Consider the following 15,882-nt stretch of genomic DNA (forward strand, 5'->3'; position numbering starts at 1 on the left):
TTGGATGTCTCTAGCAAGATTAGCAAAGTCTCATCCAGGCAACAGTGTTGGAATGAATGAGCTTCAACAAATTTGTCACTGTACTTATTCAAATTCCTATTGACTTACCTTGGTTAGGGTTCCTCTCCACTCTCCCTGAGCCAAAAGAGGGCAAAACATCTCGGCCAATATTCCTTTAAGGATACTCAAAGTAAACAGGTTATTACATAAGAAAAAAGAAATGTAGTCAATGATTAATAAACACCTTATCACAGATTCCACTCAGATTTATAGTTTGCTTAATAGATAAGACATAAAAAGTGATTGCACTTGTATTAAAAGATATTAAGGGCCATTAGATAGGTTAATTTGGTGTGAGTCTAGTGGAAGAGGTAACTACCAGCTGTTTAGACTAGCTTGAACAGAAATCCTATGTAACCAAAGAGAATAACATTATTTCTAACCTCATACAGGGTGAGGCAAAAAGTAGCTTTACAGTTGAATATGTAAAACAGAATTTATTCATATATTATTATTACTGTATTGGGTTGGCCAAAAAGTTCGTTTAGTTTTTTCCATAGGATGGCTCTAGTAGTGCTTAGTTGTCTTTAACTTCATTTGAAACAATTTTGTTAGATCGTGTTGTGACAGCTGTCACATTAGTGAATTTTTATGTAGCTATTTTAATACTGAAGATGGAAGAAAATACACATTTTTGGCATATTTTGCTTTATTATTTCAAGAAAGGTAAAAATGCAACTGAAATGCAGAAAAAGATTTGTGCTGTGTATGAAGGTGCTGTGACTGATCGAATATGTCAAAAGTAGTTTGCGAAGTTTCTTGGTACTAGTGACAGTTTAGCCAAATAATTCTTTGCTGTGGGGCTGTCTTATGCATTGGAAGATGTTTAGCGTGCTGCACCCTGGCCTCTACCCACTAGAAGTCAATAGCGGGAGAGCCGACACACTCAAAATATCCAAATCAATAAAGTTATTGGTGAAAATGAAAAGTGTGTCTTTTTTTTAAATGGAAAAAACTAAATGGACTTTTTGGCCAATCCAATAAATAGTCTATACTATGTGCAGGTATAGTTTTAAGTGCTTAACATATACTAATTCTTTTCATCCTTATAACAATGTTGTGATTGGGTATTGCTATTTTTCCCCCATTTTATAAATGAGAAAACTGCAGAAAAAGGCGGATGGGGAAATTAGGGAAGAAGAGGTTTTGGAAATATTAGGCAATGAGGAGTTGTGGAAAGTTCTTGAGTAGGGAAGAAATATGAATCAAAGTTCTTTAAGGTTTTCCTAGTGTCATCTTCTTGACAAAATCCACCTGTCTGCTGGAACTTGTACCTAGAACCAGGTTTTTCAACCCCCTCCCATAACTCCCATTCCCTTATGATTTGCTTAATTTGGGTGGACCATAATTATAGAACTACCCATCAGTTAGCAATTTATGGTGAAGTTTGGGGAACAGGTCAAGACCAGAGGTAGAGATATATTGGAGTCCTATGCGTAGGAAAGACAATCGAACCCACAGTACTGCTAAAGGAATAGTATAAAGAAAATGTTTAAGTATAGAATAAAAAATACATATATCTTACTATTCTCTCCCTCAATACCGTCCTATATTATTTCTCTTTTCAGCCATACTTTCGGAGTTATCTGTAACTCCTGATTTCATTTCCAGTCAATTCATCATCAGACTTCTGCATTGTGGCTTTTGCCTTCATTGTGGCTTTTGACAGCAATGCTATCAAAGACCGTTGTGTTCCTAAATCCTTGGACACTTTCCTGCTTTTTCTCCTTATCTCTATGGCAGTTGATATTATTGACTACTCACTTATACATTTATTAATTCAACATATTTTGCGGAGGGGGGCTAGACCTCAGAAATAGAAAAGTGAACAGATGGATATAGTTCCTACTTTTATGGAACTCTGAAAGCATCCTGAAACATAACATCCTGCTTTTTCTTTTACTTCTCTTATTACTCCTTCTTGGTCCCTTTTGAATTTTGGTTTCCTCAGCTTCTGCCCCAGGCTCGCTATCTTCACATTTTCAAAAAAAAGTTATTTGAAAGCAGTTGCTTTAGGTTCACAGTAAAATTGAGAGGAAGGTCTAGGCTGTGGTTAGCAAAAGGAAGGAACTTTTGCGTAAGCACACTTATTACTTGCTAGGACTTTATCCCATCTAAGTTTCACAAACCGAAGAGAGATACACGTACTGTAAGTCATTTGAGACCTCATTTCGCAGATAGGAAGACTGAAGTTGAGGAGACCTTAGGTAACTTTACTAGTCACTTTGAAGGCAGGAATTTGAACTCAGACCTGATGCCATCCCAGCCTTTTTCCTTGCACCACTCTCTTGTCCCACAGCCGGTGTAGAGACCTGGGCAGGATCACCTTTTTCCACACTCCTGAGTTGGCCCGGGAAATTAGCTGAGCTGTTTTTTCTTTAAGAAAAGAACAGAATATCCCAGTAAGGTTTTTGCACTTCTATTCGAGGAAACACATCCAGAGAGTATCAACTTGTTTAATATATCCCTTGCGATAGTTGCTAAACATCGTTGGAGACGCCCGTAGCCGGTTTCTCCCCAATCAGGCAAAAAGTCTGTGCATCTCCAAGGCGACGGCGATCACCGCCTTTTGTTTCTCCCGCGCGCCCAGATGGCGTCATTTGGCGAGCGTCTCTGACGTTAGTGTTTCCTGTCCACCATCTTTGTCCCTGGCAAAGTGGGTTTTGCGCAGTGGTTTAGACCTGGAAAAGGAGTCGTGACGTGCAGGAAACCATTACAACACCACTCGGGCCGTGCTCTCTGGCTGCTACCGCCACCCCCGCCCTTGCCTCCGGTGAGTTCAGGGCGGCTAACTTTGGGGTGTGTCCCTCGTTGCTGCTCTGGAGCGGTGTTAGGGGGGTGCCTTTGGTTGGGTTGGAGACTGGCGGAGGATAGGGAACCTAGGAGCGTGACCGTTGAGGATGCAGTGAGCCGTCGGGTGTGACCGTTGTGAGGAAGAGGGCTGGAGAAAGGGACTCTCCGCTGTGGCGGGGTGAGGGAATCCTCGGGTGTGGCGGCTGGGAACTGGGAAGCACCGGCGGGTACGTAGTTCGAAGTTGCGTGGTTGGGAACGCCAAAGGCCAGGGGTGTGGCCGCTAGAGGCTGGAGGCCGAGGGGAGAACCAGCCTTCGCCGCTTGGGGTGGTTCACTGAGAGCCTGGGACGTCCAGCCAGCAAAAGGGGAAAAGGGGTTCCCCCCAGCGGTTTGCCCGGCTCCCTTAGTTAGAGGTTGCGAGACACCTCTCCCCAACCGCCTGATGGAGGGACAAATCCCTACAATGCTGACCATCTGGGTGAAAGAACAGGAATTCTAACACTTACGGGAAGAAAAACCTTTAGAACTGATCCGATGTGAAAGAGGGGGAAGGGGGGGTACATCTTAGCTCGGAACGTTTTCAATTTGGATTTAGCAAGAATGATCTGGTTTGATAAAGACTGTTGATTAAGCCAGAGGCAAAGAAACTGGAACTTCCTGTTACCTCTAAATCCTTTGAATCCAAAGAATTTATTCACGCTGTTTTCATAGTAGTCTTCTATTTGGGGCTTTTACGGAACACACTTGGCTGCTTGATTATAAAGCAGTGTGAATAAAGTATTTTTAAAACGAAGTGTTTTTAAATGCCACACACTTAGCATAATCAATGGAATTTTAAAAAAAACAAAACCCCGCAGTAAGTTTAGAAAAGGCAGAATGACAAAGAAAGGTGGTCTCAGTGAGGAACAGTTCGAATTATTAATGACCTTCTTGGTATACTTCTCTTGCTTAGCCTCAGGGAACACTTACAAAGTAATAATAGGAAATAGAAAGCAGCAGACAAGGGAGATGCATTTGGAAGAGGAAAGTGTAACACGTTCCAGTGATGACTAAGCTAGTGGTAAGGTGAGAACTGTTTGCAGGTATCTTAACAAACTCCCAAGGAAACAAAAGGATGGTGTGTTCTGCAAACAGCCTCACTGGAAGTTGGGTGGTAAAATTAATATAAAACTAACAAAATTAAGAGACTCAAAGTCCAGTTCTTGCATCTTTTTTGTTAAAACAAAATACATTTTGGGTTGCGGTTTGAACCAAGCTAAAGGAGGAATGAATAAAATAGAATATGTTCTTTCCTCCTCCTTTCATTCTAGGTTTAAGTTTTCAGAGTTTATTGGTATTTCAGTTAAAAATTGGATGTAAAACTGTGAGCTGCTTTCTTACTGTATAACATTAACAAGTTGCCTTGTTGTCTGTCATATGTAAATGAAATCACAGGTGTATCTGTTGTAATTAGGTGTCTTTTATAATTTCTTATGCCCTAAATGATACCTGAAGGTGCTATTGTATTTGCATTACTATTGAAAATACCTGATTAGCGCTTCTAACTCTTTGATAATTGTCGGAATGATGCTTCTGCTTTATAATTTGATTAGTTCTTTGGCCAGCTTATTAGTATAAGCACCAGACTGTGTAAAGCCGAACTTTAAGTGAAAATAAGGGGTTTAATGGCTTCACCAACTCTTAAAATTAGCTGCCACTTCCCAGAGAGCCATTTGAAATTAAGACCATGTTAATTTTTTTCCTGGTCTTACTCTCTTTAGGGGGACTGGAAGGAGGGAGGAAAGGAGAGAAGGGACTTTCACAATCTATATTTAGTGGAAACTAGGTTATGTTAAACCTAGATGGATAATTCTGTACCGGGAGGCCTGTGAAATGCGGTGACACACAGCCTGGGCCAGGACAAGTAAGAGCGATCGTGTGCTTTGTCTGTGGCAGCTTTCTTGTTTAACAGGGCCCCTAGGCCACGTTGCAAGCCCTCCAAACAGCCAGGACTTGTCTAGTTTGACGTTGTAGAAAGGTAACGTGAGTCCAAACTCAGAGGTAGCTTTGCTTTCTCCTGGGGCTTTCCTGAAGGGACAATGTATTTTTTTCCCCCCAGGAGCTTGAGTTTTGAAACTCTTCAGCAAATACTTGATTTTTCCCCTGAGCTCTATCTTGGCTGCTTTTTCTTTGGCTTCTAATGCAGACCACAGTTTTCACCATCCTATATTTTACGGAATCTGGTTATGTACCTATGTGGCATGTGATTAAGTGTATCTCACTTTAAAATATACATACAAATGTAATTTTTTTGAGATGAAATTCATACAACGTAAAACTAACCATTTAAAAGGGAGCTGTTCAGTGGCATTTCATACATTCACTATTGCACTGTTTAGTGCAACCACCACCTCTTAATGTTTTTGTTTAGACCATTTTCATTTTTCTTGGAGTTTCTGTTAGCTTAAGGCAGGAACTGACTTAATACACTGTTTCCCTGCCAATAGAGTCCACCTCCTCTTACTTGTTTTTGTTCAGACCATTTTCATTTTTCTTGGAGTTTCTGTTAGCTTAAGGCAGGAACTGACTTAATACAATGTTTCCCTGCCAATATGAGTGAAGGACATTTCATTACTGGTGTTTGCAACACTGTGAGCAAAGAGAATGATATGTTTTTCTTTTCTCTTTGAGATCAGGAATTCTTAATTTAGAGTCCAAGATTACTTTGGATTCTCTCCTCTTCCCTGAAATTTTGTGGGTGGCTCTCCTCTACCCTGAAATCTTGTGGGTGGGTACATTAATCTCTAGTTAAGAACAGTTAATGCTCACTAAGAATAGGACAGAGATGTAAATCCTTGACAGTGAAATTTGTTAGAAGTAATGAAATGTGTGGGTCATTAATAAAGATAGGCTTTAAGACTAGGTCAATTTAATATTTAACAGATTGCTTTGAAACCATTGTGAATTTAACGTGTGTGTATGTGTATGAAAGCTTTAAGCGAACAATGTTTTTTGTGCCATTTTTCAAAGACACTGGGTGGAGAATCCCAAGGAGATTTTGTTTTTTAATCTCAAACTTTGGTGATCCTATAGGACTTAAAATTGCGTAATAATATCCTAGATAGATGGTAATGGCCTTGAGCTACAGGCCCTTGTGTCAGGCTCTAGTAATCGTTTTTGTGTGCTGGGTTTTCTCTTTGTACATAAGTTCTCCAGGTCTTTCCATGTAAAAACCTCTTTTCTTCCATTTGCCCACTTCCCATTTAGTTTACATTGTGAATGGATTAAATAGTTATCCATTTTTTTCTGAATTTTTGCTAGAAAGGCATTACAACAAAAATATTGTATAAGGCAAGCCTTACAGGTTAATTTTTAATTATAACATATGCAATCAAAACATTTCTGCATTCTATAATGGTATTTGTGAGTTCTGGCTCACTTTTAACAAGGTGATTCAGTGAAGTTCTGGTAAAACCTGAAGCGCTATTGCAGGAGGATCAGGACTGGAAATAGTGAGGCAGCTGCTTGGAAAGGGGGCAGATGAATCTGTTTCTCTTAGGCTGTCCAAGCAGCACATTTTATTTTATTTTATTTTATTTATTTTTTAGAGGCAAAGGAAGGGAGAAAGAGAGGGAGAGAAACATCAGTGTGTGTGGTTGCTTCTTGTGCGCGCCCCGCCCCACCCCCCGCCCGCCGGGACTTGGCCCACCACCCTGGCTTGTGCCCGACTAGGAATCAAACCAGTGACCCTTTGCTTCGCAGACTGACACTCAGTCCACTGAGCCACACCAGCCAGGGCTCCTAGCAGCACATTTTAGAGATGATGTGAGCCATGCTTTTTGCATTGTTCTATATTTTCTGGCTTTTTTCCTTTTCCTTAATTACATTGATTTGTTTAGTGCTTAGGTCTTTTCCTCAGATCCTTATTTACTGTTGTTTGCCAAATGTGTTATCACTCAGGTTTGCCAAATATATTATCACTTGTGTTGTTTTGACCTGACAGTAATGAGCAGGTACCAGGGCATCTGTCTTATATTTGGTAGTTAGTATTGTTAATGATGGTGGTAAGGAAGAAGATACTCAGTTTTGAGTGCAGAAGGAATATTACTATTTTTTTAAACTTGTTAATTATTATTATTATATTGACTTCAGAGAGAGAGAGAAACACCAGTTCGTTTTTCCACTGACATATGCATTCATTGGTGGGTTCTTGCACTGCCCTCGCCGGGATCGAACCCACGATATTGGTGAATTGGGACGACACTCCCGCCAACCGAGTTACCCTGCCAGAGCCAGAAGGGATATTATTACAAGAAAATTTTAATGTATTTAAAAAAAAATCAGGTGTCTTATACAAAAACCTTAATGCAAGTATCTGAAATCAGAAATCTGTCTCTTATTATGGGGGGAGAAATGTGACCAGTCCTTGCTGTTTTTGTTTCCTGGTAGAGCCACGTGCCAGCTGGGTTAGTTCTGGCAGCTGGAACAGAAGAGTTCAAGTTGAGGCTGGGATCTGTGTTCTTTGAAGTTTTAATGCCACTTCTGATATCTCAGGGTTTTGTTTTTGTTTTTGCCTTGTTTTTAGCTGTAAACTGATATTTTTTCTTTGGGGAAGTGTTGGAAATAACAAAAATCATAGTTTGAAAAAAAAAAATCCATGGGTAAAGCCGTTGTCAGGGTATTCTGCTTGGGCTTGCTTTTATTTTTTTGAGATTCTTTTACTGGAAGTTGCATGTCATGGTGAATAGACTGGCAGAATTGTTTTCTCCTTGGACCTTACCCTGCTTCAGAATACATGCTTTGAAGTGACTTCATCTTGAGGCAGGGAAGTAAATCAGATTTCCCTGACTGGAAAGTAATGGGGATAGCTCTCAAAACAAACTTGAGTGACTAACTGAAGATATATTTTTTAAAAAGTCTAGTTTTTAGGTTTTGGAGGCTTTTAGGAGATAATTGTGATTAAAATCACAAAGCCATAAGGCATAATAGGTTCAGATTATTACTCCATTACATTTGGCTTTTGCCCCAGTTAGCTCCTAAGGCAAGAGTTACATTCCTAATTATCTTTGCATCCCCTTGAATCCCCAATGGTAGAAAGGAAGAAGACTGATTTTTTCTTTTTTTTAATCCTCACCTGAGGATATGTTTATTGCTTTTAGAGAGAAAGGGAGGGAGAGAAAGAAACGTCCTTGTGAGAGAAACACTGATCAGTTACCTTCTGTATGCATCCCGAATGGGGATCGAACCTGCAGCCTTTTGGTGTACAGGACCATGCTCCAACCAGCTGCGTCACCCAGCCAGGGCAGAAGATATTTATTTTTAAATACAGAAATTCTAATATATAAATGTTCTTAAAATTAATTTATAACTTGCTGGACATAGATAACTTGGATAAAGGAATTCTTTTCTCTTGCTGTAGGTACACATTAAAGAGCCAACACCATGACTGACTCCAAGTACTTCACAACCAATAAAAAAGGTAAGTACGAGAACCTGATCAAAGCTTTGAAAGTCCTCAAAAGTTATGCTGTAAGATTGTCCCAAGTGCAATGTTCCTGGCTTCTTCAGACAAGCATGTTGTGGGCAGTCTCTCTGGAGATCTGGTGCTTCTACAGAAAAGTGTATTGAGGAAATTAAAGTATCGGTTTTAAATTTGATTTGAAGGTTCCGTCTTAGTACGAGGAAGGGATCCAGCAGTGATCCATTGAAGATAGATAGATCTGAGCACATTTATTCTCTTTCAACGTTTTTCTTGGAAATTCATATTTTATAACAAGAAATACTATTGTATGTAGATATGTATAAAGTAAAAACGAAAGTTCTCTCCTTCCCTCTTCTTGTTCCTGAGGGGAACTCAGTGTGTATCCTCAATCTTTTTCTATGTGTATACAAGCATATAATTTTTTAAAATTTATCTTTCAAGAAAATGGGGTCAGGAAGACCAATGCAAGAAACTTGATATTTTCATAACCGTCCCTCCTTTGGTTAAGCTTTGTCTAGATACATTCTTTGTACTTAGAACAAGAACATCTAAAGTCAGTAATACAATTTTTAGGTCATAGACTACTTGAATAACTTTAAATTTATTAACCTCACCGTCTTTGTAATCAGAAATATAATACTGATTTTTATATGTGGGTGTTGTCAGGCTAGGAACTAAGGCTTCTTGGAAAAGTCCAACTTCCTTATCTTTTTGTAAAATTCTTCCTAAATGAAATAGCTCTTTTCTAGTGCTAAAGGCGGCCCAACTTAGCTCTTTTCAGCCTGTGGAGCCCTGCAGCTGAGCTTTGCACATTTGTCCGGATCAGCCTTCTGCGTATTCAGCAGTCTTTCCGTTTACTGAAGTATCCTGGGAAAGACACCATCCCTCTTGTTCTCTAACAACTTGCCTTCTCAAATGTACCTTTCCTCCTTTCCTCCAGTGGCTGAAATAGGATAACATTTCTGCCCCAGAATGTAACTTTCTGGTTTCCCTTGTGATGTTTACTGGCTTCATCTCCTGACTGTCTCCAGATTTAACCAAGATTGGTCTCAAAGAACACTCTGCAGTGTCCTTCTGCCTTGATTTATTCATTCACTGCTTAAGTATTTACTGAATGCCTGCTATGTGTGAGTCATAGTCTCTCCCCTAACATTGGCAGAGTTTCTTATAAAATATCCTTATGTCCTCCAAGTCAGAGTAGATGCAAAAGGATACATAATACCCAGATCTTGATTTATAAATACTGTTTCCCACTAAAAGCCTTTGGGATTCCTTGGAGAAATGACTGATTCCAAGACTGGGCCAAGAGAAAGTACAAGATAAACATGAACATCTCATGCCAGAGAGCAAAAGAAAGGAAATACTCAAAAAATGATGGCACATGTCAAGGAGCAGAATAATTTGAAGGGGCTTCCATTGGCCAAACTTGAAATTGATAATTTAAAAAGTGATCAAAGTATTGGATTGTAGCCCATCAAATCATCGATACATAAATACTCATAAATCACAGTGGTAGTTGATTCAGGCAAGAGTCATCAGTGAAGCCTAAAATAAGTGGCAGGTGAGTGAGTGTTGAAGAGTAGGATATTTATATGGTTTCAAAAGTATCCTTTCAAAAATCACTTACTAGTGACAAAGGAAAAAATAGTAACTTTACAGTGTCAAAACCTGGCAGTGAGCACCTTAACCAAGTACTCAGTGTTAACATCACCAGTAATGGAACAACGTAACATCCCTTTCCCTCTTGATGTGATGCACTGAGGAGAACATACCATTTATGAATTATGCCTGCCAAAATATGTAATGTCAGTGTAATCATGAGGGAACACCCATGAGAAATCCAAACTGAGAGCATGCTAAAAAAAAAAAAAGTCATCATGAAAGGCAGGCTGAGGAACTGTTTCAGATTAAAGGAGACTAAGTAGATAGGCATGACTGTAAGTGTAGTGCACGATCCTGACCTGGCTCTTGGCCCAAGGGGGATGGGTGTAAAGTTGCTGTAAAGGATGTTATCAAGACCTTTGAGTAAGGTCTTTATGATAATGTATCATTGTTAAATTTCCTGATTGTGATTATTCTGTTACGGTTATGTAAGATCATTCCTTGTTCTTTGAGATTAAACATTGACATATTTAGAGCTAATGAGACATGATGCATGCAGCTTACTGTTAAAATGATTCAGGAGAAAAACTTGTAAACTATATGGAAAGTATGATGAAACAAATACTGTATAATGTTAACAATTGGGGCATCTTGTACTTTAAGATTGCAATGATTTACCAAAAAAAAAAAAGGTAGGAGGGCACACTACAGTGGCCTAGAATGAGCAAGGGACACGAGAATATTTCCTAGAAAGTGCAAGCATATCTGTCCTGTTCTGTCATTCGGAGTTTACTATAAGGGTAAACAGGCTCGCATTATAATGCACAAAGCTCCATAGTTAGTTAATTATATCAACTACCTACTAGTCAGTGGCTTTCCACCTTACCTACACATTGGAGTTACCTAGGGTAATTGAAAACAATACTGATGACCAGGTCCCCCCCGCCGCCCCAGATAACCTGATTTCATTGGTCTGGGATATGGCTGTTTCCGGGGGGCGGGGGCAGGGAGATGATGGGCAGAGGGTTTAAAAGCTCCCCAGATTTTTCTGATCTGTAGCCAAGATTGAGAATTGCTAGCTGCTAGCAGTGCTTGGTAGACTTTGATTAAGGGGAAGGGGGGGAAAGGTAAGATTTGGTAAAGTTGTATGTATGAGACACCTTGCTTCACTTAGTACCCCTCCTTAGCTCCTCCCAGCTTCTTCCCTTTTGTCTCTATTGCTTGCACCTCACAAAAGCCTCTAGACCCTTGCTATCCATTTTCACCTTTTTTCTGATTTTCTTATTCTGAAATGAGTGTATTCTGTTAACATTTGTTTGGCTTTGATGACCAAGGTATTGTCTATAATGACAAAAAAAGTTATTTAAAAACTCAAGTAACTCTTCAAACTTTCTCTTGTAATGGGTCCTTGTAGCCTTTTTTTATTTAGGGATTTGTAAAACTTTAAGACTTAGCGATGAATCATGGCTCGGTAAATGCTGTATTTTAAAAATGGATAGACTGTGTTCCGTTCGCCTCCTGCAACACCCACCGGAGCTGCCACAGGAACATGTTCTTTAAGTTTATGCTACTGGAGTTGGAATAATTTCAATTACATCCTGTTTTGAGTCTTCAACTCCTGCTGCTATTCGCAATTCAGACTTTTCTGAAACCCTGCAGCTTGTCTCTCATCGTTCCCGGAAGTGAGTGACAGGAAGGGCCCCAAGGAGCTGGATCTGGCAGCAGAGGACTTGATGAAGAGGAGGGTGACTCTTTGAAGGATCCAACTTTTCTGGCTGTGCTATTTTTGCAGCTGTCAATTAAGTAAAACAGCAGTTTTTGTAATGCGAATTTGTTTCCCTTGTTGGCAGTGGATAGTGATGTAACAAGCTTTTTTTTAGTGTTCAGTGGCTGGTTTTCTTAGTTTCATAGTTCACTTTAGAGGTTTCAGGAGAAGACATAGTTTTCTGTCCCCGCTATTTCTATACTGATGAGCGAGGTCTGGTTGAAATGAACACGAAGAACCCACGTGAAGGTGGAAGAAAATGGGGCCATATTGTACAAGGGTTTGAGTGTATGGATGGGAGGGTGAAGTGGGCGTCTGCTTCTTCGTGGGCGTGCTGGTATTTTTTCTTTTAAAACCAGTGGAGGGTTGTTGTGTTCTCCTGTCGCAGCCCCAACTTTCTGGACACAGGTGAGCCTGGGCCTTAACAGAGTGGCGACAGCCTTGCTGCTTCACAGTGCAGGGCCTGAACAGTCAGTTCTCGGAGGCTGTTCCTTTAGAGGTGACTCTTGCTTGCACCATTCGTGAAGCTTCAGGATTATTATTTCTGTTGTTAGGCTGATTGACTAGGATGGGGGCCTTAAAGCCCATTAACACCCCCCCCCCCGCATTAATTGTTTTTAAAGTGCTAATTAGAGTAGAGCAGTGATTTTCAACTGCTGTTGTGCATTAGAATCACTTGGGGGAACTTTATATGAGTGATTTATATGAATAAATTCTACTTGTTGACATTCTGATTTATTTGGTCCAAAGTGGAACCTGAGCATTGTTATTTTTTAAATACTTCCCAGGAAATAGTGTGTGGCCATGGTTGAGAACTTCTGGATTCAGGAGATACTCTTGTCACTAACTCACTGAGATCTTTGAGCCTCAGTTCTTTACCTTGAAGTTCAGTGGGTGAACGGGCCCTGGCTGGTGTGGCTCAGTGCACTGAGCGCCGGCCAGTGACCCAGAGGGTTTCTGGTTCCATTCCCAGTCAGCGCGCATGCCTGGGTTAGGGGGCGTGTGAGAGGCGACCACACATGATGTTTCTCTTCTCTTTCTTCCTCCCTTCCCCTCTCTAAAAATAAACAAACATAATCTTTAAAAAAATGAATAAATGAAAACTTGTTTGATAATAAAAAAAAGAGAGAGAGTGGGTGAATGAGACCTCAGGTGTGGCTCAGTTGGTCGGGCGTCGTCCCACAAAGCAGAGGTTCGGTTCGATTCCCGTCAGGGCACATGCCTGGGCTGCAAGTTCAGCTCCTATGGCCCCCCCCACCCCTGCCTCAAGGCGCTTACAAGAGGCAACCGATCAAAGTTTCCCATCTGTGTTTCTCTCCCTCTCTTCTTCCCTCCATTCCCCTCTCTCTAAAAAATAAATAACTTTAAATGCCTATTTTTTTTAAGAATTTATTTATTTTTAGAGAGAGGAGAAGGGAAGGAGAAAGAGAGAGAGAGAAACATCAGTGTGTGGTTGCCTCTCACCGGCCTCTATCTGGTGACCTGGCCTGCAAACCAGGCATGTGCCCTGACTAGAATCGAACCTGCGACCTTTTGGTTTTCAGGCCGGCGCTCCGTCCACTGAGCCACGCAAGCCAGGGCTAATTAGTTAATTTAAAAGAAAAAAGTGGGTGAATGAAATGATATCTGGGGTCTTTTGGGGTTTGAAAATACTGATTTGTGGATCTTTTCCTTGCCTATGTTTATTTTTTTTCCCCAGGACCTTGAAATTCTGGTGGGGGACATCATTCCTCAGGTGCCACTGTCCCCCTGTATTGTGAGATATTGTGAGATTTACTTTTTCCCACTCCTATGCCTCCTAAGATCTGGATCGTATGTTCCTCTCTTGCCATAACCTGAAAGATGGCATCCTTATGAGCGTCAGTCAATACTCTAGGGATTTGAGTTGTACTTATCCTATGATTTTTAAATAGTCTTATTTTGGTTGCTGCCCTGCCTCTGGTAGACGTTCGTTGTGTTACTTATTACATAACACAGTATTCTGCTTTAGTCCTTTGGTCCTGGGAACCCACCTATTTTGTTTTTCTCTTCTTATAGGAGAAATCTTTGAATTAAAGGCTGAACTCAACAATGAAAAGAAAGAAAAGAGAAAGGAGGCTGTGAAGAAAGTGATCGCTGCTATGACTGTGGGGAAGGACGTGAGGTAGGGGCAGTCACGCCTGCCGCTGACCGTTTTAGACCCATACCCTCCGTTATGGCTTTTACTGCTTTTCACTTAACACTGTGGCAATCAGAGAACCTGTAAGAATGGCTTTGTCCCTGAAAACAGCATTAGAAAGTGTAGTTGCCTTTATGTTAATTCTGCGACTTCAGTTTGTTTGTTTGTTTTGGAAGAGTGAAACCAGCTTGATTTTGTTGCTTAGCATAAAACCTCCTGAGGGCTGGCACAGTTTCAAATCTGTTGCTGAGGTAGTTTTTGGAGATGATAAAAATATACCAAGAAGCGGAAGCTCGTATGTTCTCTCAATGGCTTAAGCTAGTGCCGTCAACTTTATAACTCTACATTCAGGTCCTGAATTCCAGATAAAAATCAGTGTTAACAAAATACTTTCTTTAAAAAAGAAAAACCAGTTTATGTAATTTAGCATCACCATTCGGAAATAAGTAAGGATTGCCTGCGGGCCCGAGGATTCCCAGGACCTTTCAGGGGGTCCCTGAGGTCAAAGCTATTCTTATAATAACGTAGGTATCACTAGCCTTTTTCGTTACGTTGACACTTGCACTGCCAGTGTGGCAACGTCTATCAAGGCGGCGGTGGTGGTCCTTGCGCTTTTCACCGTGTACGTGCAGGAGAAAAACGGGGCTGCACTGAGGGCTGTTCTTCATGAAGCATAGAAGCTTATTAAACGTCCGAACCTTTTAATATCCTGTAAGATAGGAATTATGCATATAGCACTTCTGCTGTGTAGCAAAGAGTGATGGTTGAATTGAAAACAAAGCCCATGCGTGAGTGTTCGAATTGGGAATACCACTTCCCTGTGAAAGCATGGTGGACAGACAAATTATAATTAGCCAGACTTCAGTATTTGGGAGACAGTTTATCAAAAATGAACAAAGTGAACCTGTTACTTCTAGGAGAGGAGAATGACATTAGATAAATTTAAGCTTTAAAGTGAAAATTAGAGCGTTGGAAAACTTGTGTCTCCTGTCACGAGCTTGGCAGCTTCCCAATACTTAAGAGATTTTCTGGTGAGACTGGTGGTGAAGGTACTGGATGTGATTATTTGCTGTTATATAATGAAATGTGCCAACATCGGGAAGATCTGCGTGACTCATTGAACCAATATTTTCCAAATGACCAGTGCATATATCACAAAATGGTGCTTGGATTAAAGGCCCATTCAAAATAAATGATAAGGGAGTAGATTTTACTTCAAGTACGGAAAGATTATGATTTCAGACTGCATATTGCACCTAACTTAAGAAACTACCATTTATGGACTAAAAAAAAAAATGAAAACCATTTGTCTAGCTTCAGCTTATCAAAGAAGGGTATACCATTATATGAAAAAGCTGTTAAAATACTTTTCCCTTTTTCAATTTATATAATGTGTGAAGCTGGATTTTTTTTTCTTACATTTCAACCAAAATAACATTCTACAACCGGTTGAATGCCAGAGCACATGAGAATCCAGCTATGTTCGTTTAAACTAGACATTGAAGAAATTTACAAAAAAGTAAAACAATGTCATCTCCTTTTAAAAAAATAGATTTTTACTTTAAAACAGTATTTGTTACTATGAAATGTACTTACTGTTATTTTAAGTGGATCGGTATTTCTAAAATTACTCAGTTTTAACTCCTGATACGGTAAAATATCCATAGTTATATAACCCACAAGAACAAACACACTCTGGGGATCGCGGTACTTTTTAAAGGCGCGATGTGATGAGACCCAGCGGGTGAGAGCGGCCTCCCTAGCCAGTCAGGGCTCGGGCGGAGATGGTGACAATAGGAGTGACTCACTGCCGTCCGTGGTGCTCCAGGTGCTGCTGTGCTGCGCAGGCAGATTTTTGTCGTTGGGGTTTCGTTTGTTAGCACATAAGCACATTTGGTTCTTAACATGCTGTCTCTTATGTGGCCATCTATCTCAGAGGTCCGCAGACTTTTCTTAAAGGGCAAGATAGTAGATAACTTCGGCTTAGCAGGCCAAGAGGCAAAAAATTGAGGATATTATGTAGGTAATTATATAACGAGAGAA

At 40.4% G+C, this 15,882-nt stretch overlaps 1 protein-coding gene across 3 annotated transcripts in view; it reads left to right on the top strand.

Annotated features, from left to right (window-relative positions):
- The first annotated feature begins 2,687 nt into the window (after positions 1-2,687).
- The window catches only part of AP2B1 (adaptor related protein complex 2 subunit beta 1), a 105,048-nt gene continuing 91,853 nt past the window's right edge, over positions 2,688-15,882 (top strand). For 2 of the 3 annotated variants that reach the window (XM_054593119.1, XM_054593121.1), the window contains exons 1-3: positions 2,688-2,833; positions 8,252-8,311; positions 13,719-13,824. In XM_054593119.1, coding sequence (XP_054449094.1) covers positions 8,275-8,311; positions 13,719-13,824 — 143 coding nt within the window. In that variant the 5' untranslated portion in view covers positions 2,688-2,833; positions 8,252-8,274. Of the gene's footprint in view, positions 2,834-3,019; positions 3,032-8,251; positions 8,312-13,718; positions 13,825-15,882 lie in introns of those variants that run through there. The other variant, XM_054593120.1, reaches the window with a different exon arrangement.

The sequence above is a fragment of the Pteronotus mesoamericanus genome, unplaced genomic scaffold (genome assembly GCF_021234165.1).
Source record: "Pteronotus mesoamericanus isolate MK-2021 breed Mesoamerican mustached bat unplaced genomic scaffold, CSHL_Meso_final scaffold_408, whole genome shotgun sequence".
Classification (NCBI taxonomy): Eukaryota; Metazoa; Chordata; class Mammalia; order Chiroptera; family Mormoopidae; genus Pteronotus; species Pteronotus mesoamericanus.